Source organism: Watersipora subatra, chromosome 2 (assembly GCF_963576615.1).
Source record: "Watersipora subatra chromosome 2, tzWatSuba1.1, whole genome shotgun sequence".
NCBI lineage: Eukaryota > Metazoa > Bryozoa > Gymnolaemata > Cheilostomatida > Watersiporidae > Watersipora > Watersipora subatra.
This window is the reverse complement of record NC_088709.1, coordinates 45,364,141-45,389,397: the sequence shown is the minus strand read 5'-3', so window position 1 is coordinate 45,389,397 and position 25,257 is coordinate 45,364,141. Positions and strand designations below refer to the sequence as shown.

The following is a 25,257-nucleotide window of genomic DNA, read 5'->3' as shown; positions in this document are numbered from 1 at the left end:
TCAGTTTTCTTTATTTACTTGGCTTGTAGATAAAGTAAGTGAAGGTGGCACAGTAAAATCCTTCACAATATTGTAAATTGTATCAGCATTACGATGCACTGGCAAGTATCATCCTCAATATGTGACTAAGTCAGAAATCTTGTGTATTGCACCAATTTGGCTTGTTCTTCCCAAGAGTTTACCATCTTGCACCAGCAGAACAGTTGTGTCTCCCTAGTCTTTTTCACTTGCCAGAAAAAATGGTACTTTCCCTGCAGCAGGTTTAGAGTTGCGATAACCTTGGAGTTGGACAACCTCCTTCAGCCTGCTAACCAAAATCCTCTTGATTTCCTATGGCGATGTTTGGATTTGGCACAAAAAACTCGACAGCACATAGCTAATTTGGTTCGGTGAGCCAAAATTCTTTGAAACTTGGTTGCCAGTGTAATCTATATGGTAACAGGTTTTGCAGACTAGACATACTTTGCAAGACATTAATGGAAAGCCGATTGGTCATCATTCTCAATGAAAACTAGAGATCAAGATCATGTTAAACTAACAACTAGTCCGAGTGCCATTGAGCCAGTCACTTGTACTGAGTATAAACAGACATGTATTTGATACAATTTAATATATTGACTGAGGGTTCCCTGCATGTTTTGATTTACTCTGGTTGAAAGAAGATTGATCTTCACAATCATCAGAATTACACTCTTATTCGAAGTCAGTAAGGTCGAAATTCGATCAATTGCCTTCAGAGACCATGAAACCACTGAAACCATGGCAGCCACTACAGCAGTAACCAAAGAACTAATTGCAATTGATGTGATCGAGTCATTATTAGTAGCATTTGGTGTACAATTTCTACTGATATCTTTCTATTACGGTTTCGTAGAGATCAAACATAAAGAATGATAAAAGATGGTAAAGATGGTAAAGAATGGTAAAGATCCAACAATGAATGTCAATGTGGCGGTCTAATATAATAGAAGCGATGTTCAATTAAAGGGTGACGCTGTATTTTTCAACCCTTCCCATTTAGTTGCGTTCTATTAAAAGTGGCATTCAAATAACAACATTAGATTTGTAAATAACATTTGAAAGATTTCCACCATATCAGTTCATGTGCTGTCATAGCTTAGGTTGAACGCATTTATTATCTGGCTGTCATCCCTCTCATGCTGCAAGTAGATCAAAAGCTGTAAGCGTGTCATAACAAAACTGGAAGGGGAGAAATGGTCCAAACAGAACAAAATAGGAGTAAGTTTTTTCCTTGTGTGCATATATCCTGTGTCATAAGTTTTAGTCAAATAAATGCATTTAGCGTTATTGAAAACTGTCTATGAAGTAAGAACCATCACTCGTGTTACTGAAAAACAGGTTTTGAATTCATGTAACATTTTCACTAACAGGTAATTTGACTTTTTGGCATCGAACCAATTCATATCTGGTAGAGAGCTCATAGTGTGACCATTAACAAGGAAGATTGCAGGTCAAGGTCATGTTAAACTAACCACTATTTGTGGCAGCAATGAACCAGCCCCGTGTATCGAGTCCACAAACACGTGTATTTGATACAACATAATAAGAAAACTTAGTAAAGAGTTCCTTGCAAGTTTTGATTGGCTGTTTGAAAGAACTTTTGATAGCATTTACTGTGAGCAACTAACAGCAAGTGGCAACTAACAGCAAGTGGCAACTAACGGCAAGTAGCAACATTAACTTGCCAACTGTTATCCTCATTTACACAGTAAAGAATAGAACAATGTGCAACAGTGTCAAGAGAAATAATTTAAAAAGTTAAAAACTACAAATCTATATAATAACTAAGCCTAAAATCATAACAACGAGACAATTCAAAGAAAACTGACAAGAAAGAACTAGAGCAAGCGAGCCTAGTTGGCATTGCTATGGTAGGAGTTAGTGGCGGAAGTTGAACTTGACCTTGAGTAGATATTTCATCTTGATCTGGTTGGTGCTATAGACTATATACTCATTGTACTGGAGTGTATAACCTGATGAGTTGACTGTTCCTGTCTCCTTAAGCTTTCCACATGGTACAGTCACGCCATCCCTATGGGATTCAGATATCATACGCTATAATAAACCGATATGTAGAGCTATCTAAATTCATGACCAATAGATTTATAGTCAACAAGAACACGATCACTACTGGATGATCACAGTGATAAACTGCTTCAATATTAACAGCCTTCATATGATAATAGAAGATATTAAAGCATTTGGTAATTTTTCTATCATAGTCCTCTAGTGTTGTGTCTATTGAACTTTGCTTAAAACACTTTGCATTTTTAAAACACAAAAGATCTATCGGTGTTAAATGTTTCCTTTATATATTAAGTAACAATTTAGCAGGAAATTAATAGTGGCACCCTATGAGAGGAACTTACAGGTCAGTATTGTCCTCCGGGTTTGGAGCCATCTTCCCACAACCTTTCACAGAGTGTTTTCCTTTCGGCAACTTGTCAGCATCACAGTTTGAAGAGGCTAGCTCATTTTGCTGACCTGCGCAGAAACAATAAACCCTCCAACTATGCTGACCTGGTAGTCGTGCTGCGAAACCTCAGGCACCTTTGAAAGATTAGCCAGAATCTCATGAATGGCCACCAGACTGAATTTAAACATCTAAACAGTCTAGCTGGTATAACTTACCTAGTGTACATCTAAACAGTCTAGCTGGTATAACTTACCTAGTATACATCTAAACAGTCTAGCTGGTATAACTTACCTAGTATACATCTAAACAGTCTAGCTAGTATAACTTACCTAGTGTATATCTAAACAGTCTAGCTGGTATAATTTACCTAGTGTACATCTAAACAGTCTAGCTGGTATAACTTACCTAGTGTACATCTAAACAGTCTAACGAGCCAATCTGTGCTTCATGTTTGCTTTTTTATTGTTATTTCAGCTATCTTAAGCATGTGTCTTGGTTCATTTAAGACATGCATATCAAACTTGCATTGACATTATAATTGAAATTTAATATTAACTTCACTTCACTTTTATAACACTAACTTTTTTTAACAGCTGCGCAGAAGTAATTGTACTCTAGGGTACAATTTACATTCGAAACAAAACAATATCTCACTATGTGTAGCGGATTCCACTGAAATTTTGCAACAGCTGAAACTGTTGCGCTGTGTACAATCATACCTGTTTACTTTACAAGCATGCAATCACGCTTCCACCTAATACCTATCATACGCATCACACTATCAACTTATTTTCATTACGAAATGTTATTGGCAGCAAGGTGCAAAGTACAAATATCGCTATAATCACATCATCATAAACAATTCTAAGCACAGCGCAGTTGACCACAGAATATGATTCAGGCAGTGTTTTGTCAGCATTTGCAAAATAGAAAAGAATCGTTTGACGATGATTCCGCAGGAAGTTATCTGAACCTTCTGCTTAGAGATTGGCTGGGGTTGGCGGCCCAGGTTCGATAACCAATGAGACAAAACCCTTGTTTTTTGTTTTGTTTTTGTTTACTGAATTCTCCCTGAAGCTCTGGTAGATGGTAAGCTCTCCTGGTCAGTAGGCATCAATATCTTCAGCTGATCACCAGCATTTTATTTCACTCTTACATATATTGAGTGGTTACATTTAATTAAATTAGTCTACTCACCAACAACTATTTACTTAGTGCAAGCCAAGGAGAACAAAAGGTTCGTTTTATTTTGTTTATCAATGGATTATGTCTCATCTTGTCACTGCTTTTGGGAAAATTGTTGAGATCTGATTTTTGCTGCTATAATCTTTGCTTCAATTATCATTTATGTCTCAATTTATATTCTAGCATCATGATTTGTGCTTTATACATGTTAACCATTTTCTTATAGACTTCACGTTGCTGACTCTAATAGGAAAATACAATATAGAAACAGCGTCAATCAACAAAAAAATCAAGCTGCTTCTTATTGTTATATATTGGATAGCATCAGTAAAGTTCCACGCTCTCCAATTAAGCTTGCAGGGTGTCTAGCAGACCCAAACTGCTATACTATGGCAGTTTAATATTTACAGAGTTTTAGAGTCACCAAGACCGACACAGACAAGAGAATATAGTTGAACTGTAACACAGCGTAAAAACACAGCGAAGATCGCAAATCACGAGCTATCCGAACGAAGCCCTTTACAAGAATGCCACATGGCTGATTCCCTACGTCCATTGGCGCATGCCCACAAACTCTTACGAGCTCCCCTCGAGCACCACGACACTATCAAGTCACATCTCCCCAGCTTCTCAAGAAGCTCACAAGCTATCTCTCATTGTCATCCAAATACTGAGAACGTCGTCGCACCCACTGCGACCGCCTGAGCATCACTGGCTGAAGCTCAGGCTCAACAGGATCTAAATCCCGGGCAGAGCCTCAGCAGCCCGAGGCTCACCCTCCATGTTTCGAACTCTATCCTCGGTAGTCTGAGGACCATCCTCCACGCCCAGCTGAGACAGTGAGGGAACGACAGGACCATCTAATCTGTCCATATTAGCCCGGCCGTCTACGACCTGTTTATAGATGCCGTTTTCACTACTGCGGTTAGTGCCAAACCGCCGTTTAAAGACATCCCTAACATGCCTAGGCACGCCATCCACAAACAAATTGTGCTTTCAAGAGTTATCACTCCCGATGCCCACTGCCTAATACATAAATGGGGCAAGGGTTTCACCCACAGTTCATCACCGACAGCAAATTTGCTTTCTCTGATCTTGTCTATCCCACGTAGTTTGACATCAAAAGGCACTTGCCATTGATAACGATACTTACTATTCCATGGTACTGAAACCTTGGGAGCACCCTTGCGAGGTGTGATGTTATAAAAAAATGTCGCCTGTTCGAGGCTAATTCCCCCCTCTCGGCAATCCTCTTGATTGGCTGGTGATTCTTCTTGACCGCTCCATTGCCACTCGGGACGTTGGCAGCAAGAAACCTAAGAAAAATTGCCCACTCGTCAGCAAACAGCAAGATAGTTGCTGACCTAAACGCCATAGAATTGTTCATTAACATCTTGTCACACAGCCCTTGCTCAATTACAACAGTGCGTAACTGAGCCACGATGTGCGCCGCCGATTCACTTGGCAAGAGACACCGGACAGCAAAATGCTATGGCGCAGAATCCATCTTGGACAGAAACACCTGACCGCCATAGTGAGTCACGTCTATGGCTACCCGGCACCAGTTCTTGACGGCCAAGCTGCCTGTTTCCAAGGGGTTCTCACTTCTCAGAGCCACGTCGACGCGCTTAACCTGTTTCAGCCACAAATCACTGTGGACTTGCTGTGCAAGGTACAGCGTTCTTTCAACGCCCAAATAGTGAGGCAAATGCAACGCCCATATAGCCTCCTTGCCGATGAGACTCTATACAACTCTTGCCGGTGAGGATGGCAGCAGACATGCTAACAGCCTCAGTTTCACTCATCTCTCGATGCTCAAGCTACTTCTTGAGCACCCTTGTCATTCTAGCCACCTTGTTCTTTACTGAAGGAACAAGGCACATTGTGCGTGATGCTTGGTGATACTCGGTGATCGTGCCATGGATCACCCCCAGCTGACACTTTACCAGCATCTCCATGGCACCTTTCGTGCAAATACGATGGCACCCATCACTTGTATGTGACATTAAACTGACAACTGTGAGAGAATCAACCGCCAAATTGAAAGTCTTACACCCCATCTGATGGCCAGGTTAATACATGGTCCCACAGCTTCCCACACGGCAACATTGCTGTGCAAATGGTCTGACCCCTTCCTCAGCACGACAGATTTTTAACAATGCTGTCATCGACTTTCACTGCCACACCAAGGCTCAGGGAGCTGACATCCCTGGGCATCCACACAACAACCGAACCATTCGGCCTCACATGCTACGCACCCTTAACAGGGTTTTCTCGACATACCCTCGCGAAAATATCACTAGCCAGTGCGCCGACCTCCTTTTCGACGGGGGCATCCCAAGTTCCGTTGCATCCCAGCTGCTTCAAAAAGCTGCAATAAGGCCACAACCCCCCAGCCACTGGGTAATGACCGACAAGTTGGCCACAAAACGAGAAAAGCTCTGACTTAGTCAGCCTAGCTGGTTCAAGACGTATTCCAGAGAGTAAAGTTCTCCTCGACATTTGCAGACGTCCAAGATTAGGTTGAGTGCAGGTTAAGTGAAGATCACAAATCACAAACTATCTGAACGAAGCCATTTACCCGAATGCCACATGGCTGATTCTCTGCATCCGGTGGCGTATACCCACAAACTCTTACGAGCTCCCTCAAGCACCACATGACTATTAACGCACAAAAATTATAAACGTTCGTATTATATTGAAAAACTAGTAAAACATTTGCAGTAGCATCATATTCATTGAGCACATGCTCATCATCATTTCATGACTCAAAATATACTGCAAAATATAGTTAATGTCATAAAATTCCTTATTTGCATCACAATCATTTATGTCCTACCAAAAAACGAGTCGCATCGTTTTTTTTGCAATATCATTCTAATAAAATTTGCTATTAAGACATAGGAAGTAGGTAGCGATATTTGAAAACTGTCACAAATGCAAGTGAAGTTTCTGGTCGAACATCCTGTGCAAGAATTAATTTGATTGAATTACGCTGTTGATCAGAAACAGTTTTGTAAACAAAGCTGCATTATGTGAATGCCGGAAAACTGGCCGTTAGAGATTCTGACAGACCCAATGCAGTGCCGGAAAACCGGCTGGCAGGGTTCAAAGGGTTAATTCTACAGGCAGGCCAGACGTTATTGATTTTATGACGAAGACTGCAGGCTAGATGAAAATTGACCACGAGCCACATTTGGCCCCCGAGTCAGACTTTGAACACTTAACTTACCTACATGTAGTAACATACCTATAACTTACCTAGCGTAACCTCATTTAGCAGGAGCAACCCAACATTCTTGGTTTCTGATGGAAAGCAATAATTACCACTTTTACTGGAACAATCAGCGAAATAGACACCCTTGCCAAACTATGAAGCAAAAAGAAATGCAAAAAAGGTAGTGGCTATCAAAAGCAGGTGAACAGCAGACATGATGGGGTTACATAAGTAAATTTTAGAAGTAAAATTGGATATTAACATTGATAGCGAATGAGACATTGATAGGTAAGATATTAATCATTGTTCATAGCTCCAATTAATCTCTTCTACTTCTTGGAGACTGCAACAACTTTAAATAGCTGAACACTGAGCTACCGGAAGGGTTACACTTTATAATATACCAGACCCTTTAGTTGATGAAACAGTCACACCTGCATAAGATGGCAACTTTATTTATACCCGGTTCTTAGTGTAACACAAATCTTTGTCACAGCCTCGACAAAACCGTCATTCACTCACCGCGTAACCTGTAGCAGGAGCCTCCGGAGGTGCAATTCTTAATCCCTTAGCCAGAATTCCAACCCAGTTGGTAAGCCTGGAGCCATGCCAGAGCAGCATTCTACACAATTTGTGCCAGTACAGGTTAGACAGAGAATGATGAGCTCACAGAGACATATGAATGAGTCATCATGCACGTAATAAATAGACATATGAATCAGTCATTATGTTCGTAATATATAGCCATATGAATGAGTCATCATGCACGCAATACATAGACATATGAATGAGTCATCATGCACGTAATACATAGAGTTGAGCAATCATAAGAAATCACAAAAACTGAAAATGACAGATCTACATACAATAGCCAACATAAAGTGTTCCTATAGTAAATGAAAAAGATACAGAGTTTCTGTAAGGAAATGTGGCTACCATATTGGAGATACGACTAACAATATTGGAGATACGACTAACAATATTGGAAATACAACTAACAATATTGGAGATACAACTAACAATATCGGAGATACAACTAACGATATTGGAGATACGACTAACAATATTGGAAATACAACTAATAATATTGGAGATACGACTAACAATATTGGAGATACGACTAACAATATTGGAAATACAACTAACAATATTGGAGATACAACTAACAATATCGGAGATACGACTAACGATATTGGAGATACGACTAACAATATTGGAGATACAACTAACAATATTGGAGATACGACTAACAATATTGGATATACGACTAATAATATTGGAGATACGACTAACAATATTGGAAATACAACTAATAATATTGGAGATACAACTAACAATATTGGAGATACGACTAACAATATCGGAGATACAACTAACGATATTGGAGATACGACTAACAATATCGGAGATAGAACTAACAATATTGGAGATACAACTAACAATATTGGAGATACAACTAACAATATTGGAGATACAACTAACAATATTGGAGATACAACTAACAATATTGGAAATACAACTAACAATATTGGAAATACGACTAACAATATTGGAGATACAACTAACAATATTGGAGATACAACTAACAATATTGGAGATACAACTAACAATATTGGAGATACAACTAACAATATTGGAGATACAACTAACAATAATGGAAATACAACTAATAATATTGGAGATACAACTAACAATATTGGAGATACAACTAATAATATTGGAGATACGACTAACAATGTCGGAGATAGAACTAACAATATTGGAGATACAACTAACAATATTGGAGATACAACTAACAATATTGGAAATACAACTAATAATATTGGAGATACAACTAACAATATTGGAGATACGACTAACAATATTGGAGATACAACTAACAATATTGGAAATACAACTAATAATATTGGAGATACAACTAACAATATTGGAGATACAACTAACAATATTGGAGATACAACTAACAATATTGGAGATACAACTAATAGTATTGGAGATACAACTAACTTATTGCCAACATCTGGTCCCGATGGCTGATCTTTGTCGATTTGGAATATGTCCAACAACTCTATGGAATATCGGCTGTGTTTGGAACCGTGGGTGTTTAGCAAATAGCTCTTGAGTAACTAACAAAATCATATAAACATGTGATTAATAAAGAGTTGTGATGAGTGATAACTCTATTGAAACTGTTAATGTTACCCGAGAAACTTAACCAAAACATTCAATAAGCAAGGTGAAAGATAGAATGTAATATTTATAAGCAGACTTCATACGGTTTACAAGACTAGGCAGGCTTGAGAATTTGCCGTCTATCAATGAAATGCGTTGAACATTAATAAAATTGGACAATTGAGTAGATCAGTGCAGCCAGCTCATTGGCTAGTAGAAATGTTATATGACCAGCTCATTGGCCAGTAGAAAAGGAATGCAACCTGCTCATTGGCCAGTAGAAAAGAAATGCGACCATCTCATTGGCTAGTAGAAAGTGGAATGCATATACAGGTAACTGATTGGCTGTAAGACTAGTAAAAATTGCACTACATCGAGCCAATTGGTTGTGTCAATGATTTTAGCCTAAGGAGCACCCTTAATACATTTCTGTTTTCCATTGGCTAAAACGTGACAGCGGGCCAGCACCTATTGGCTACTGATGCTAAACAGCTGACCAGTGTTGTTGAGTCTCATCTAATCTGATGTTTATACACTAATATATGGCATAACCAGTAGGGTTAACAGCACTGATAATCTAATCAACGATGAAATACAAGTAAAAGGCTGAAAATAATAATTTACTACTGAAAGAGAGAAACATTCATACCGCCCCAATGTACGTATATGTTAATATAAGGAGTATAATATAGCTAGCTGTTGAGGTGAAAGTAGCATTACCTTGTATATATCGCAAGATTTATCCATTGGTTCAAGGTCACACTCAAGTGACAGGTACTTTCTATCTACTGGATGAATGTTCGAGTCTCCCATTTTTAGTACGTTCACGGCAATCTCAATATCTCCAAACGCCTAGACAGACAAACGCTTCGCATACTTGTTAACTTTTCTATCACTTAACTAAGTCAACTTGGTAGATGAGCCAAACAACTAAGAGCAGGCAAAACTTGTCCACTTTTCATTTATTTGTAAAATCCTTAAACAAAGTATCTATCCAAGAAAACCTTCCAAATGTTACATCCATCTATTTGCGATTCATTGTTTACCTTCTGTGAGCGCAGACAAGAAGGTAGCACACACTTAGTTACTAGTGATGGTACATTACATGACTTAGTTACTAGTGATGGTACATTAAATGACTGAGTTACTAGTGATGGTACATTAAATGACTGAGTTACTAGTGATGGTACATTAAATGACTCAGTTACTAGTGATGGTACATTACATGACTCAGTTACTAGTGATGGTACATTAAATGACTCAGTTACTAGTGATGGTACATTACATGACTGAGTTACTAGTGATGATACATTACATGACTCAGTTACTAGTGATGGTACATTACATGACTCAGTTACTAGTGATGGTACATGACTCAGTTACTAGTGATGTTATGTACATTGCATGGCTCGTTGCGTGTATTGACATACCTCTAGCAAATCCATCTTTGCTTTGAGAATTCCAAGGGAGACAATTCTCTCCGGAGGTTTCATCCTGAAAAAACAATATCATGGTTACATTACACACATCATGCATTAAAAAATACTTATAACAATAGGGCATGAGTTAGTTTGCTTCGTTTTCTGTCACAGAGTTGAAAAACAACCTCAATATACCTTATGCTGCACGTGAATCTGTTCCTGTAGGTGAATAATGCAGCTAGTGCACTATATATTACTAATACCAAGCGTACGACGGCGCTTTTAATCATAACAAGACAGCCACCATTGCTGTGGTGTACTGCCACTTGCCAGTTTTAAATTTAACTGGTAATATATTTGGAAAAACATTAAGCAAAATGTTATGACTATGTTACTTCTATTTCGCGTATTTTCACTTATGAATCATGGAAACTAATGCACTCCCTGATTGACTGCTAAAAGTGAGGGATTACTATAAACAGTGCTGGAAAGAGACTCACCCAAAGTCATGAGTAATTTGTGTGTAAAAAGCGTCACAGGCTTCAGTAAGCTCAGAGCCAAACTTGCCAGCCTTGATAAGTGTCTCTATGTCCTTAAGAGCGCTGTAACCTTGCTTGATTTGAGCTTTAGTAAGTTTGCCTGCCAACAGCGAGTCAGATTGCTGTGAGACTGTGCTGTGTTAAACAGTGCTATGAGTGGTGGCACAATAGAAAGGTTGGAACTCACCAAGAGGTGCCTTCTTAGCATCGTATTTCATTTCAACAACCGCTGCCTCCATGGCCCCTACGTCAGCTATTAGAGTTATCAGGTCCTGTAAAGAAGCATAATGATTCTAATCGGATTAACCAGAGAAGCGCCAGATAAATACTCTTGTTTCTTATAAAACAATTAGTCATATAAACTAGCTAGTTCCTATCATAACTACTGCACACACATGATAGTTTCACACTGTAAGTTGTCTGCTCCTACATGTTAGCTTCATAACTTTGTGCATTTCTTTGGTCTGAGCTTGTCAAAAAAACTAATACACATTTTTAAATGAGATATGAATTGTATGTTGAGAATGAAGACCAAGCTTGTTAGGCAAACATTTGGAGAAGAAACTACACCAGATAATGCAACATAAACCTGCAAGCATACTTGCACACGCTGGTCCAGTTTGCAATCAGGAACATTAGCACTGTCTACAGCATCAGTATCCATATCTTCAGCCTGTATGTATAAATATGCAGGTGTATATACTAATATTTGGTATGAGCACTCAAGAGAGTCAACCATATTGCTCAAGTTGCAGGTATGAGCAAAGAAAACATACTCCAGCATCATAGTCCATCTCAAGCAAGTCATATTTTCCAGAAACTTTGGTGAAATTCTTTCTTTTATACCAATCATTCTTGGTTTTATCTCTGAACCTAGAAAGAATCATTTAAAGTAAGAACATCAGAATTGTGTTAAAAAAGTTACTTTTTCAATTCATCTGCTTCAACATTTGAGGGAACTAAAAAAGGATTCCAGAACCTCTTCTTTCCTTCTACTGCGTAATTTAACAGAAAACATAGCTGGAGTAATAAATTATCTCTCTCTAAATAACATGCACTATGAGAATGAAAGCGATCATAGATCTCCACTCTTCCTGTATCCATGACTGCTCTTAGCAGGTTTCAACAGTGGTTTGTCATTGCCTTCTGTTGAGTGTTTTTATTGAGACAGTCTCTTACTAGCAGACCTTTGGCTCACACAGGAACGCCTCCAACCTTTATCAGGTTTTGTTTATAGTCCTGCAGCATGCTAGCCACCCTCCTCACCAACACTAGAAAGCGGATAGAGGGCCGGTTTGTTTACGGATGACAGACTGAGGACAGGAGCAATTGTAGCTGTATACCCACCTAACACCACCAATAGTCCTTCAGTGATTTGAACCACTGACCTAATGATTACATGCCAGCGTACTAACAACTGAACCACAGTTGCTCTTATGATCAGCTATAGCACATGTTTTAGGGTTCCCATCTACCGTATCATATAAAGGGGACATAGTTATGAGTTCAATTAAAATCAAAATACACGCTTTCTTTCAGGCCCTGCTACAATGTCCACTAAAATGTTCACTGTAATCTCGGATGACAGGCGGCTTTGAATGAAAATAGAAACCCATTGTTAAATTTTTATAAGCAAACTGTGTAGACAACAATTGATAATTGTTAGTCATAGGAAAGCAACCGTGATCTTGAACAAAACCATAGCGATATGTCAATGTGAACAACTTATAAAATGACACTCTACAATCTACATACCCAAGAAGTTACCTCTTTTACAAATATAATGCAATAATTTTAAGAGGAAATGTAAAAGTGATGAGCTGATATATAAAAAGTGAATAAAGCTATAATCCCACGACCAAACACAAGCGAAGCGATTGTTTGGGAGATTTATGATAAATGCATGTGCACACAACTCACGAAAGTTATTCATCAACGGCCGTCGCAAACCCTTGTACCGAAATCTCATCAACAAACTTAACCATTTTTCAATGAAGTCGTTTAAATATAATAACGATACAAAACACATATAAACATATTTAAATATGTTACCAAGTTTAAATTATTTTTAGAAAATTTCCTAAACCTTACTCATCTGATCGGATTATACATAAATAGACAGATTAAGTCAGCCCAAAATCGTTATTAAAACTTGACAAGCCTTATTTTTATCAAAATTAAGACCGGCAAACGAAATGCCAAACGACAGAGAATAGAACCATTAAGTCTTGTGCATTTCACACAGAAAACATGCACATTTCTCCAGTCTATAGCATTGTCCAATTGCCGAAGGTTTCTGTAATTAACGTAGAAGGACTGAAAAGTAATCGTTTCTTTTTTGCCGATTTCAAAGTAACTGACATTTTGGACACTTATGAGTACTTGTAATAAAAAAAATGGAGGATAAGTACGACACCGAGTTTCCACCATTGTCGTCGCAGAACAAAACCCTTAAAACGGAAATGATAGCCCTAAAAAGGGCTGAGGTGGTTGGTGAGACTACTGGCACTCAAAAATCGATTTTGACTGGTAGCCCGAGAGGGTCACTGTCGTCCCCGATAGGATCTACCGATGGGCGAATGGTCTTAGACCCGACTTCATGCTTGTAAAAGCGAATGAGCTGTCAATCAGTGTGTACCCGTAATTGTAGACGTCAGAATGCGCAAGAGTTGATGACGTCTTTTCTAAGCCTATAATCCGGCAGCTTCAAATTGCTAACTCAACGGATCTATATTACGTTCATCGCAATTCAGACAAATTTGAATAGTCATTTATAAGGCGCACGCTTAACACTTGTTCAATGTAGAGTGTATGTATGTGTGATACTAGCAATTTTTTTATGTTAACCATTTATTACCATATTGTTCTAAGATTTGCATGTTACTATACAGACACAAAAAAAATTATTAATACTCGTATTGCGTGATTAGTTAGTGACAAATGTTATCGTTTTTGTATTCGAAATATGTTATTGTGGAATTGGTTGACCTGATTACTGTGCAGCCAATCAATTTGTGGATTTTTCTTGGGATTGCTATATAACCTGCCAGTTTGATCATTGTTGTTGTGTTACTGCTTGGTACTGAGAGATATAACACCAATAAAGATACTGCGTTCTTTATAATAAGCTCTGTTTGATTTTCAAAAGCAAATAGGGTATAAAATTCTTGTCACTGTTTCTGCCTTTAGCATTGTGATATTAGCCAGCGTATCATAGCTGCTTTCACTATAAATGCTATTGACCGAACATCAAGAATTATTGCGCTTGGCTTGCTAGGGTGTAACAATTGAGAGAAGTCACCTTCGAGTCTGTTTATCGGCTCACCATCGAGTCTGTTTATCGGCTCACCATCGAGTCTGTTTATCGGCTCACCATCGAGTCTGTTTATCGGCTCACCATCGAGTCTGTTTATCGGCTCACTCTCGAGTCTGTTTATCGGCTCACCATCGAGTCTGTTTATCGGCTCACCATCGAGTCTGTTTATCGGCTCACCATCGAGTCTGTTTATCGGCTCACCATCGAGTCTGTTTATCGGCTCACCTTCGAGTCTGTTCATCGGCTCACCATCGAGTCTGTTTATCGGCTCACCATCGAGTCTGTTTATCGGCTCACCATCGAGTCTGTTCATCGGCTCACCATCGAGTCTGTTTATCGGCTCACCATCGAGTCTGTTTATCGGCTCACTCTCGAGTCTGTTTATCGACTCACTCTCGAGTCTGCTTATCGGCTCACCCTCGAGTCTGTTTATCGGCTCACCCACAAGTCTGTTTATTGACTCATCAAGTTGTGTGAACTCGCTCTTGAGTTGGGAGTTGTCTATCCTTGTCGAGTAGAATTTATTACACTGGTGGCAGCGGTGGGATATTTCTGCTAGAGCAATCTAGACGAACCCAGAATGCCTACACGCACTCGACGACAGAGGTTAGAGAAGGAAAGGTTAGAGAAAGAGAGGCTAGAAATGGAACGGGGGTGTCGTGACCGTGACAGTGGTGATGAGGAAGAAATAGGGCGACCACACATGAAGGCAGCTTTCCCACCACATCATCCAATCCCCGCACCAACATTTGATGGAACAGAAGATGTAGACACATTCATCACTAGCTATGAAGCCATTGCTAAACATAATAGATGGAGTGATGCTGAGAAGAAGCTGCGTCTTCGGCTATCCCTAAAGGGCCCTGCTACAATGGGAACTAATGGCGACTCATGTGAGGAAGTGTACGATAAGCTACAATCGCAGTATGGACTCACTACAGATATGGCAAATACTCTTTTGCGGGGGTTGAAGTTAAAACCTAAAGAAAGCGTTCATAAATTTGGGGAAAAAGTAATGACATTGGTGAAAAAGGCGTACCCAAATTTAACGACTGATCAACAGGATCAACAAGCGAAACAGGAAGTTCTGTGTGCAGTGTCAACAATGCCACAATTGGCATGGACATTACGGTTGTCACCACCAAGTTCTCTCGCAGAGGCAGTCGATATCATCCATAAATATCGCTCAATGACAACTGCCGATGTAGGGATCCACCGGTTAGAGACAGAGGACGTCCAAGACCTGAAGAAGCAAATAGAGCTGCAGGCTGAAGAGTTTCGCAACTCTCAAAAGGAAATGCTGGATAAATTTGCTTCCATGCAAATGGAACTAACCCAGAAATTGGTGGAATCACAAAGACAGTTGGCAACCTCCCAGCGTGAGCTGTTAAATGGACTGGCGGCTAACCGGAGGCCTCGAACCACCAAGGACATACGCTGCTACAATTGCCAGGGTTTAGGACATATTTCTCGTGACTGCAGACAAAAGAAGGCGGGAAACGAATCAGTTCAGCAGTCATAGGCCCCGGACAAGCTGAACCAAACCTAAGGGGTGACACACTAGTTAGTTTCTGTCAACCTTCCGAGGCCACATCGTATTATGTTCGGGCTCAGGTAGGAAAGACAAAATTTACGCTTCTTCTCGATAGTGGTTGTTCCCGATCCATAATTCCTAAAAGAGTCCTACAACAGCTACCCCCGTCTTCCTTCACCCACCCCCTACCTGTTGAAGGCCAGGGTGTGCTTGCAGATGGCCAACGAATTCCATTGGAAGGGACAACAAAAGTCACATTGAAGTTGGGCAATGAAGTATTTGTAACGAACTTCATCATTGCCGAAATAGATAACCATATCCTGCTGGGTTTTGACTTCTTCAAGAACTTTAACTGCCAGATTGATTTCAAGAACAATCAGCTGGTCTGCCAAGGACAGAAGATCGATTGCTGCGCTGCCAACGGAGAGCCCTTGCAGGTCAAGGTCCAGGCCAAATACACTACATCCATTCCACCCCGTAGTGAGAAGCTCGTTCAAGCTAGGTTGAATCGCGTTTGGAGGCATGGGGCAGCGTGTATAGAGCACACTGGTGGGCTGCCAGGGCTAGTAGTGGCCTCATCCATACATCAACCGAAAAATCAAGATGTCTGTATACGCATAATGAACTATTCAGAGGCGGAAATTGAGCTGAAGTCGGGACAGGTCATCGCAAGCTGTTCCATAGTTGGGGCGGTGGAAGATAACCCAAACATGGGGCCGACCAACGGAGCGCTTCCGGAAGACTTTGAGAATGCTTTTCAACAATGGTGCCATAGGTTGGACGATAACCAAGTAAAAAGGGCAATGGGATTATTGCAGAAAAATCAGTCAATTTTCAGTACAGGCAAGTATGATCTCGGAAGGACAGCTGTTGTCCAGCATACCATTCCTTTGGTTAGAGATGCACGACCCATCAAACAAAGGCCTTATCGGCATGGCCCGGTTCAAGAGGCAGAAATCGAAAAGCAAGTGCAAGAGCTCAAGGAACATGGCCTAGTCAAGGAGGGCCATGGCGCTTGGAGCTCCCCAGTTGTGTTGGTGAAAAAGAAAGACGGCAGCTGGCGCTTCTGTGTGGACTACCGTAAGCTGAACGAACTCACCACCAAGGATGCATACCCTCTCCCTAGAATTGATGATAGCTTGGATGCCTTGGGTGGTAGCAAGTGGTTCAGTACTCTAGATCTTGCCAGTGGCTATTGGCAAGTGGAGCTAGAAAGTTCTGCCAAGGAAGCTGCCGCTTTTACTACTAGATCCGGTCTTTGGGAGTGGCAAGTTCTTCCTTTTGGCCTTACCTCAGCACCATCTACATTCGAACGATTAATGGAAACAGTTCTACGGGGCTTGCATTGGCGCACACTGTTGATCTACCTAGATGACATAATTGTGTTCTCTGCCGATTTTGACACCCACCTAGAACGCTTAGAAGAGGTCTTTCACAGACTCCAGGCTGCCGGATTAAAGCTGAAGCCATCTAAATGCACGCTTTTCGGGGAGAGGGTACATTACCTGGGGCATGTGGTGAGCGCTGATGGGGTGGAAACCGATGCGACCAAAATTGAAGCTGTTAGCGAATGGCCCTTGCCCAAGCATAAGTCTGATGTCAGGGCCTTTCTGGGCACTTGTGGGTATTACCGCAGGTTCATTGCAAATTATGCAGAGTTATCTCGACCACTCAGCCAGTTGTGTTCTACCCGAGCAGAATTTTGCTGGGACAACGAGTGTCAGCATGCCTTTCAGACTCTCAAGAATCATCTGACAACTGCGCCGGTGCTGGCCTATCCGGACTACTCGAAACCATTCATTCTAGATACGGACGCAAGCCAAGTGGCTTCTGGAGCGGTCCTGGCACAAGAACAAGGTGGTCAAGAGAGAGTAATTGCATACTATTCTAAGATGCACTCACCGGAAGAAGCGAACTATTGTGTGACGCGGCTGGAGCTACTGGCTATTGTGAAGGCCCTAAAACATTTCCGTCCGCAACTATATGGACGGAGATTTGAGATACGCACTGACCATGCCAGCTTGCCATGGTTACTGCGAGCTTCAACGCCGACAGGTCAGCTAGCCCGATGGTTCGAGGTACTCTCGGAATTCGAATTTACCTTGAAGCACCGCAAGGGGCTGAAACATAATAATGCAGACGGACTAAGTCGGCAGCTCTGCCAAGATTGCAAGCAATGCCAACGCTACCTTGTTCCCGAAGCATCCCAAATGCAGCCAGCACGCATTGATACAGTATCCACTCATCTAGCGGGACAGCAAATTGATTTGGCCAAGGCTCAGGAGTTGGATGAGCACATTGGCGATGTGTATCATGGGGTCCGGGAACAGAAACCCCCTTCAGACCGGTACCTGGGATGGCAGGCAGAAAAACTAGTTAAATTATGGGAGCACCTAAAATTAGACGAATCTGGTGTGCTGCACGTAGAGTTGCCTTATCAAAGTAGACGAGTCTCAAGGGTGATATGTCCCCGTGTTAAACAAGCAGAAGTAACACAGACTGCGCACCAATCTGCCCATCTTGGTTTTAATAAGACCCTGGCCATAATCCGCCAAAATTGGTTTTGGCCTGGCATGACGAGTTATGTCAGGAAGTGGGTGAATGGATGTGTTGCTTGTCAGAAAGCAAAACCAGCACGCCACCGACACTCTAATCCCCAAAACAAGCTGGGGGCCGGAAGACCCTGGCAGGTTATTGCGGTAGATTTATGTGGGCCCCTGCCAGAGACTACCGACGGTAACACCCAGATTTTAGTCCTCGCAGATCATTTCACCAGATGGTACGACGCCATTCCAATCCGTGATGGGCAGGCCTCAACAGTAGCTAAGGTTCTAGATGAGCGAGTGTTTAGCTACTTTGGGATCCCTGAAACAATACACACGGACCAAGGAGCACAGTTTGAGTCAGCTCTATTTAGGGCCTGCTGTGAATTATGGAACTGCAAGAAAACCCGTTGCGCTCCCTATCATCCCCAGGGAAATTCGATAGTGGAAAGATTGAACCGGACACTGGGAAATTCCTTGAGGGCTATGCTGGCCGAGTCAGAACACCAGGAATGGGATCGCCTAGTGCCCCAAATCATGCGGGTCATACGGGCTACGCCACATCGAAGCACTGGAGAGGCGCCCAACTCATTGATGCTAGGGCGAAATGTCCGACTGCCGCATGACCTCCTGGTCAACTACCCAACCGGGTTGGATTTTACAGAGGATGAGTATGCTGCACAATTACAAAAAGACATGCAGACCGCATACATAAAACTACGGCAGCATCAAAAATGCAAACCTCGGACGGATGACAGTGAAGAAGAGCCAAAATTTGTCAAAGGTGATCAAGTCTGGCTCAAATCATACTTTAAGACAAAAGGTAGAGGAACAAAACTTCAACCCAAGTATGTGGGGCCTTACCGCATTACAAAATCTCTGCCCTATCAAACGTACGAAATGGAGCGAAATGGAAAATTGTCTGTACAGCACGAAGGCCGGATTAAACTGTACCAGGGAGCCGGTACAAGCGCTCCTCCAGGAGAGAATGCTCGGGCCCGCAGACCAAGCTTTGGAGGAAGTGCAGAAGATGTAGCAACTAGTTTTGAGCCCGAACCCCCTGCCGCGGAAACGTCGGTGAAGCCAACCAACCCTGACATAAAGCAGCGACCTTCTAGGGTAACCAAGAAGCCAATGCATCTACAAAATTATTGGCTCAACAGAATGCAAACAGACAATGATAAGCTATCAGCTATTCTGGGGCAGAATTCTGTCTTAGGAGGGGACAGTGTAATAAAAAAAATGGAGGATAAGTACGACACCGAGTTTCCACCATTGTCGTCGCAGAACAAAACCCTTAAAACGGAAATGATAGCCCTAAAAAGGGCTGAGGTGGTTGGTGAGACTACTGGCACTCAAAAATCGATTTTGACTGGTAGCCCGAGAGGGTCACTGTCGTCCCCGATAGGATCTACCGATGGGCGAATGGTCTTAGACCCGACTTCATGCTTGTAAAAGCGAATGAGCTGTCAATCAGTGTGTACCCGTAATTGTAGACGTCAGAATGCGCAAGAGTTGATGACGTCTTTTCTAAGCCTATAATCCGGCAGCTTCAAATTGCTAACTCAACGGATCTATATTACGTTCATCGCAATTCAGACAAATTTGAATAGTCATTTATAAGGCGCACGCTTAACACTTGTTCAATGTAGAGTGTATGTATGTGTGATACTAGCAATTTTTTTATGTTAACCATTTATTACCATATTGTTCTAAGATTTGCATGTTACTATACAGACACAAAAAAAATTATTAATACTCGTATTGCGTGATTAGTTAGTGACAAATGTTATCGTTTTTGTATTCGAAATATGTTATTGTGGAATTGGTTGACCTGATTACTGTGCAGCCAATCAATTTGTGGATTTTTCTTGGGATTGCTATATAACCTGCCAGTTTGATCATTGTTGTTGTGTTACTGCTTGGTACTGAGAGATATAACACCAATAAAGATACTGCGTTCTTTATAATAAGCTCTGTTTGATTTTCAAAAGCAAATAGGGTATAAAATTCTTGTCACTGTTTCTGCCTTTAGCATTGTGATATTAGCCAGCGTATCATAGCTGCTTTCACTATAAATGCTATTGACCGAACATCAAGAATTATTGCGCTTGGCTTGCTAGGGTGTAACAATTGAGAGAAGTCACCTTCGAGTCTGTTTATCGGCTCACCATCGAGTCTGTTTATCGGCTCACCATCGAGTCTGTTTATCGGCTCACCATCGAGTCTGTTTATCGGCTCACCATCGAGTCTGTTTATCGGCTCACTCTCGAGTCTGTTTATCGGCTCACCATCGAGTCTGTTTATCGGCTCACCATCGAGTCTGTTTATCGGCTCACCATCGAGTCTGTTTATCGGCTCACCATCGAGTCTGTTTATCGGCTCACCTTCGAGTCTGTTCATCGGCTCACCATCGAGTCTGTTTATCGGCTCACCATCGAGTCTGTTTATCGGCTCACCATCGAGTCTGTTCATCGGCTCACCATCGAGTCTGTTTATCGGCTCACCATCGAGTCTGTTTATCGGCTCACTCTCGAGTCTGTTTATCGACTCACTCTCGAGTCTGCTTATCGGCTCACCCTCGAGTCTGTTTATCGGCTCACCCACAAGTCTGTTTATTGACTCATCAAGTTGTGTGAACTCGCTCTTGAGTTGGGAGTTGTCTATCCTTGTCGAGTAGAATTTATTACATACTTTGGTATTCCAACTGATGTCCAAAGCAGTGAAAATAAAGGAAATGACGATGATATTTTTTCTAACGATTCTCATGAGATTATTACAATATTCAATTACAAGAATAATTATTCGATTTTATAAAATTTAATTATAAGAACAAGCATTCGAATTTACAAGATCGAAGTATATAGTGACCGATGTTGGGTAATACGTTACTGTTATTATTTTTTCTAAATAGTTTTGTTAAATAAAATTTTTTAAATCTACCCTAGGACACTTATGTATTCGCGGCATCTAACTTTCGCGTTTTCGCGGTGAAATCCTCTCGCGAAAAATTAATGAGCGAAACTAAACTGTCATAACGAACGAGCGAAAACGCAAAGTTAAATAGCTTTGTTCATTGATGGGGGTCCTACCACACAAAGTTGTCGTCAGAATAGTCACTTTTAAAATCACTGTCGTCACTTTTAAAATCACTGTCGTCACTTTTAAAATCACTGTCACCTTTTTCAGTTGGCAACCAAATCAACCTTTTTCTTCACATTCGTTATTTTAATACAAATATCTATTCTGGTGGCACTGGGTTGCGTTAAAAATCTGAAACTCGCTCAGTTTGAACTTCTGCTAACCAAAAGCATGGCTCAACCAGCGAACTTCACAAACTTATTAGTGATGTTTGGGAGCGTTGCTGATTACTCCGCGAAGAGTGACAGCCGTGTTAGGTTTTTAGGGCTATATTTCTTGTACTGAAAATAGACCGAGATTGTCTTTAATAATCACTGTCAGTCACAGACTTGGAAACGGATTTGCTGTCAATGTCGTGGCATTTCATTGCTTTAATTTTTTTTGGCAGTCTAAATGCTGGGCCAGATGCTTCAAACCAAAACTAGTTAAGTTTCGGTTGACCGTGGTGATTTATGAACAAATAAAAAGTTAGTAAAGGTACGGCTACACGTAACAAAATTTCCGTTGGTTCTAACCAAAATCACGAAATGATTGAAACACAGAATTATTCTGCGCTGCTAGAATCGTGCTAGCGAGCACGATTCCAGCAGCTTTTGCAATTAGAGAGACGTATGATGACGTCCCACAGACGTATAATGACACACAATAAAAGTATAAGTGCAATTCAACATAGTACACACGATGAAACTGCTTAGATTGCGTTATTGAATGTATTTATTGTTTGGACGCTATAGCTACAAATTGTTTATTTTTTAATTATATTTCCTTTTTAGCAGCAAAAGTTTTGTGGTAGAAAATGTTGACATCTCTAGCGCAAACAAGTCGGTTGCATCGTATTTACTATGGTAACTTTCTGTAATATTTTTCTTGTGTGTCGCATTATGTTCTCGGACTACATATATCTTAAAATTTGCTAGAGTCGTGCTCGTTAACCAACAATAGCGCGACCTAAACCGTTACATCGTGTGTTCTATGTTGAAATACTTATGTATTTTTATTGTGTGTCGCGATATATGTCTTGGACTATACTAATTGCTAAAGCTGCTAGAATCGTGCTCGCTAATAATTTGTTTAATCTGTTAATTAAAAGCGTTTCGTCGACAAACTCGGTGGGCATGCACAGCTCAAATAACTCATTGAATTTCGACCGATTACCGTAATTCTGCGTTTTTCGTGATTTCGGTCAGAACTCAGAACCGACGAAACATTCGTTACGTGCAGCCGTACCTTTAGCAATCATACTTACAAAATCATCGTCACCTCGTCACCTACATTGATAAATGGTCGTCTCGTCTGTCACTTTTTAAATATCCCTGTCGTCGGGTCGTCAATATCGTCACAAAACATGGGAGGACCCCCATTGATATCCACAATAAAATCGTAATATTAGAAATGCAGGCAACTTTCGTCTGTGGTTAGGATAAATGGGAAATTTCTGGTAAACTCATTATAGCTAATACACCAACTGAGCAGCATGGCAAAGCAATATCAGTTTAGTCACCGAATTTGTAACTGATGAGGATGAAAGTCTGGTAGGTGAAGTCGTAAAATTGAAGAATAATTATTGCAGTGATGAATTCTATTACCATCCAAAAACAATATCAACCCTCATCAGGTCCAACCACATTATCTCTTTCACTGCCAATCATGTACAAATTCGCTACCGGCCTAGTGCCAGCCATTTTACCGAAATTGCCGATATTGCTTCATGATATGTATACAGTACTTTTCAAGTTCTACTTTAATTATCTGTATAATCACGAAAATCTAAACTGGCTGTTATGTCATCAACAACTAATTACCTGTTTTATGACTCGCGCGGGGTAGTTAATGAACTCACAGAAAAATGTTCGTTTTTAGATTAGAAATTCTCAAACAAAAGTTCAAAATTGCTTCGTTGTTTTAGGCTGATTTTATAGAGAAATCTTCGGACAACACAGTCAATTTCATAAAACACTTAAAGACCGTGGGTTATGTGGTCAACAAATAATAAAATCAGGTTACCAGACAATTGCTGAGAAAGTCAGGAAATGCGTTTATGTCAGTGGCCCCTAGAAAACGCATAAATGCGTTTATGGCAGCGTAAGGGTTATACAGTTTTGGTTGTGAAGTTGGTTGTTACCTATCTATTTTCTTCTTCTTGGGATTCGAGTGTGAAAGTCACGGCAGGAGGGACCTAGACGTCATTGATAGTCTAAGAAACAAATGGCAGCAAGTGATTAAATTGAATTGTCGATCTCACCCACACATTTCAACCTGTGGTTTACAAATACGAACCATTCCCAAATTGAATTTTTTTCTAATTAGTGAACTGGACCTGAGGAATGTAATGTTTTTCCCACTGCATTTATTTTCACACCACTATATTTTCGCACTCATCAGAGCCACGAAATTAAGTTGCAGCGAAATTTTACTCTGTGTGCTACTCACGAAACTAAATACTAGCGAAATATAAGTGTCCTAGGGTATATAAATATCACAACTTCTTGATATTGGTTGTTATGACGTTTTGAAATGGAAACAAAATTGTGGATTGGTTTTCTATTATTACTGTATTACTATATTAATAATACTGGTTATTTTAATAATATCAGTGCATTTTACTTCTAATATTGCATTTCTCCTATTGCGGGGGGAGATATATAAACATATAATCTTTTCCTTTGATTATTGCCGTTTGTTGTACATAATAGCACTCACACCCAGTACATTACAGCTACCATTGCAGTTATCCTATTGCACTGCAGTGCCATTTGACTGCAAATATTGCATTTCTCAACCATCAGTACCCATTCTTTTTTCCAATATCACTTTGGTCATGGCTGTATGACGGTGGAATTTCTAGTTATTTTATTGAAGTTTGGTTGACTTGAAAGAGAAAAGTGATAGCAATTCTTTTCTCACGACGTTAAAGATAGTTATGAGCCAAACATTACCAACAATGCATAACACTTGTGAATTTTAAACTCTCCCTTGATAGGATCATCATACAGAAATAGCTGTCCTAAAACTATCCTGAAAGGAAATATTACATACTTGTTACAGAAGACCCTCTTTGCTTCTTCCAATGTTGGCACACACGGATAGACAGCGGTCTGACCGGCTTTGCCCACACGACCCCACCTTGACCAAACAGTGTACTTATCCAATAAGTCAGACTCAAGCAATTGAATTATGTAGTACTTGTTGTTGTTATTCTGCATGTATGTCTACAAACAATACATGCACACCTGCATGCTTCTGCCAAACAATGCAGACACACCTGAGTGTTACTGCCAAACAATGCTGAAACACCTGCATACTTCTGCCAAAAAATACAGGCGTACCTGCATGTTTCTGCCAAACCATAAAGGCGCACCCGTATGCTACTGACAAACAATACAGGCACACATGTACTCTTCAGCCGAACAATACAGGCAAACCTGCATGCTTCAGCCAAGCAACACAGATACACCTGCATGCTTATGCTAAAAACATGTCAACATCTACATCCTGCGCTCCTGTCAAGGAATACATGTTGACCTGCAGAGCATCAAATCAGAAATCACTTGTATTCATACTATGCAAATACTGAGTGCATTGTGAAGTAGATTCCCATTATAGAAGCTTACAATACAGCTTATTTACAGCTATTGTAAATTAATTCTGTTACAGTCCCACTTTAGAGCTACCATAGTCTATGTTGACATAGCCTACTTCAAGAACGTTCCTCGCTTACTACAAACCCACTTGAGAGCTAGCATACCATAAAA

At 40.7% G+C, this 25,257-nt stretch overlaps 1 protein-coding gene across 1 annotated transcript; it reads right to left on the bottom strand.

Moving 5' to 3' along the window:
* Positions 1 to 1,608: 1,608 nt before the first annotated feature.
* Positions 1,609 to 24,708, bottom strand: LOC137388811 (poly [ADP-ribose] polymerase 2-like). Its single transcript, XM_068075263.1, has 12 exons — positions 24,542 to 24,708; positions 11,748 to 11,844; positions 11,573 to 11,644; positions 11,159 to 11,243; positions 10,933 to 11,071; positions 10,442 to 10,505; positions 9,732 to 9,863; positions 8,847 to 8,965; positions 7,362 to 7,461; positions 6,884 to 6,992; positions 2,391 to 2,505; positions 1,609 to 2,053 (listed from the first exon to the last, which is right to left on the bottom strand). Exons 1-12 carry the CDS (start codon positions 24,706 to 24,708, stop codon positions 1,900 to 1,902), a joined length of 1,353 nt encoding a protein of 450 aa, XP_067931364.1. The 3' UTR covers positions 1,609 to 1,899.
* Positions 24,709 to 25,257: the final 549 nt, after the last annotated feature.

Bases quoted from the DNA above. Each gene is read 5' to 3' on its own strand.
- LOC137388811 (XM_068075263.1), bottom strand. From the start codon at position 24,708: ATGCAGAATAACAACAACAAGTACTACATAATTCAATTGCTTGAGTCT. The intron at 9,864-10,441 runs GTATGTCAATAC...TTGTCTGTCTAG, and splicing joins CAAAGATGGATTTGCTAGAG to GCGTTTGGAGATATTGAGAT. The intron at 2,506-6,883 runs GTAAGTTATAGG...GTTTCTGCGCAG, and splicing joins GCTAAATGAGGTTACGCTAG to GTCAGCAAAATGAGCTAGCC.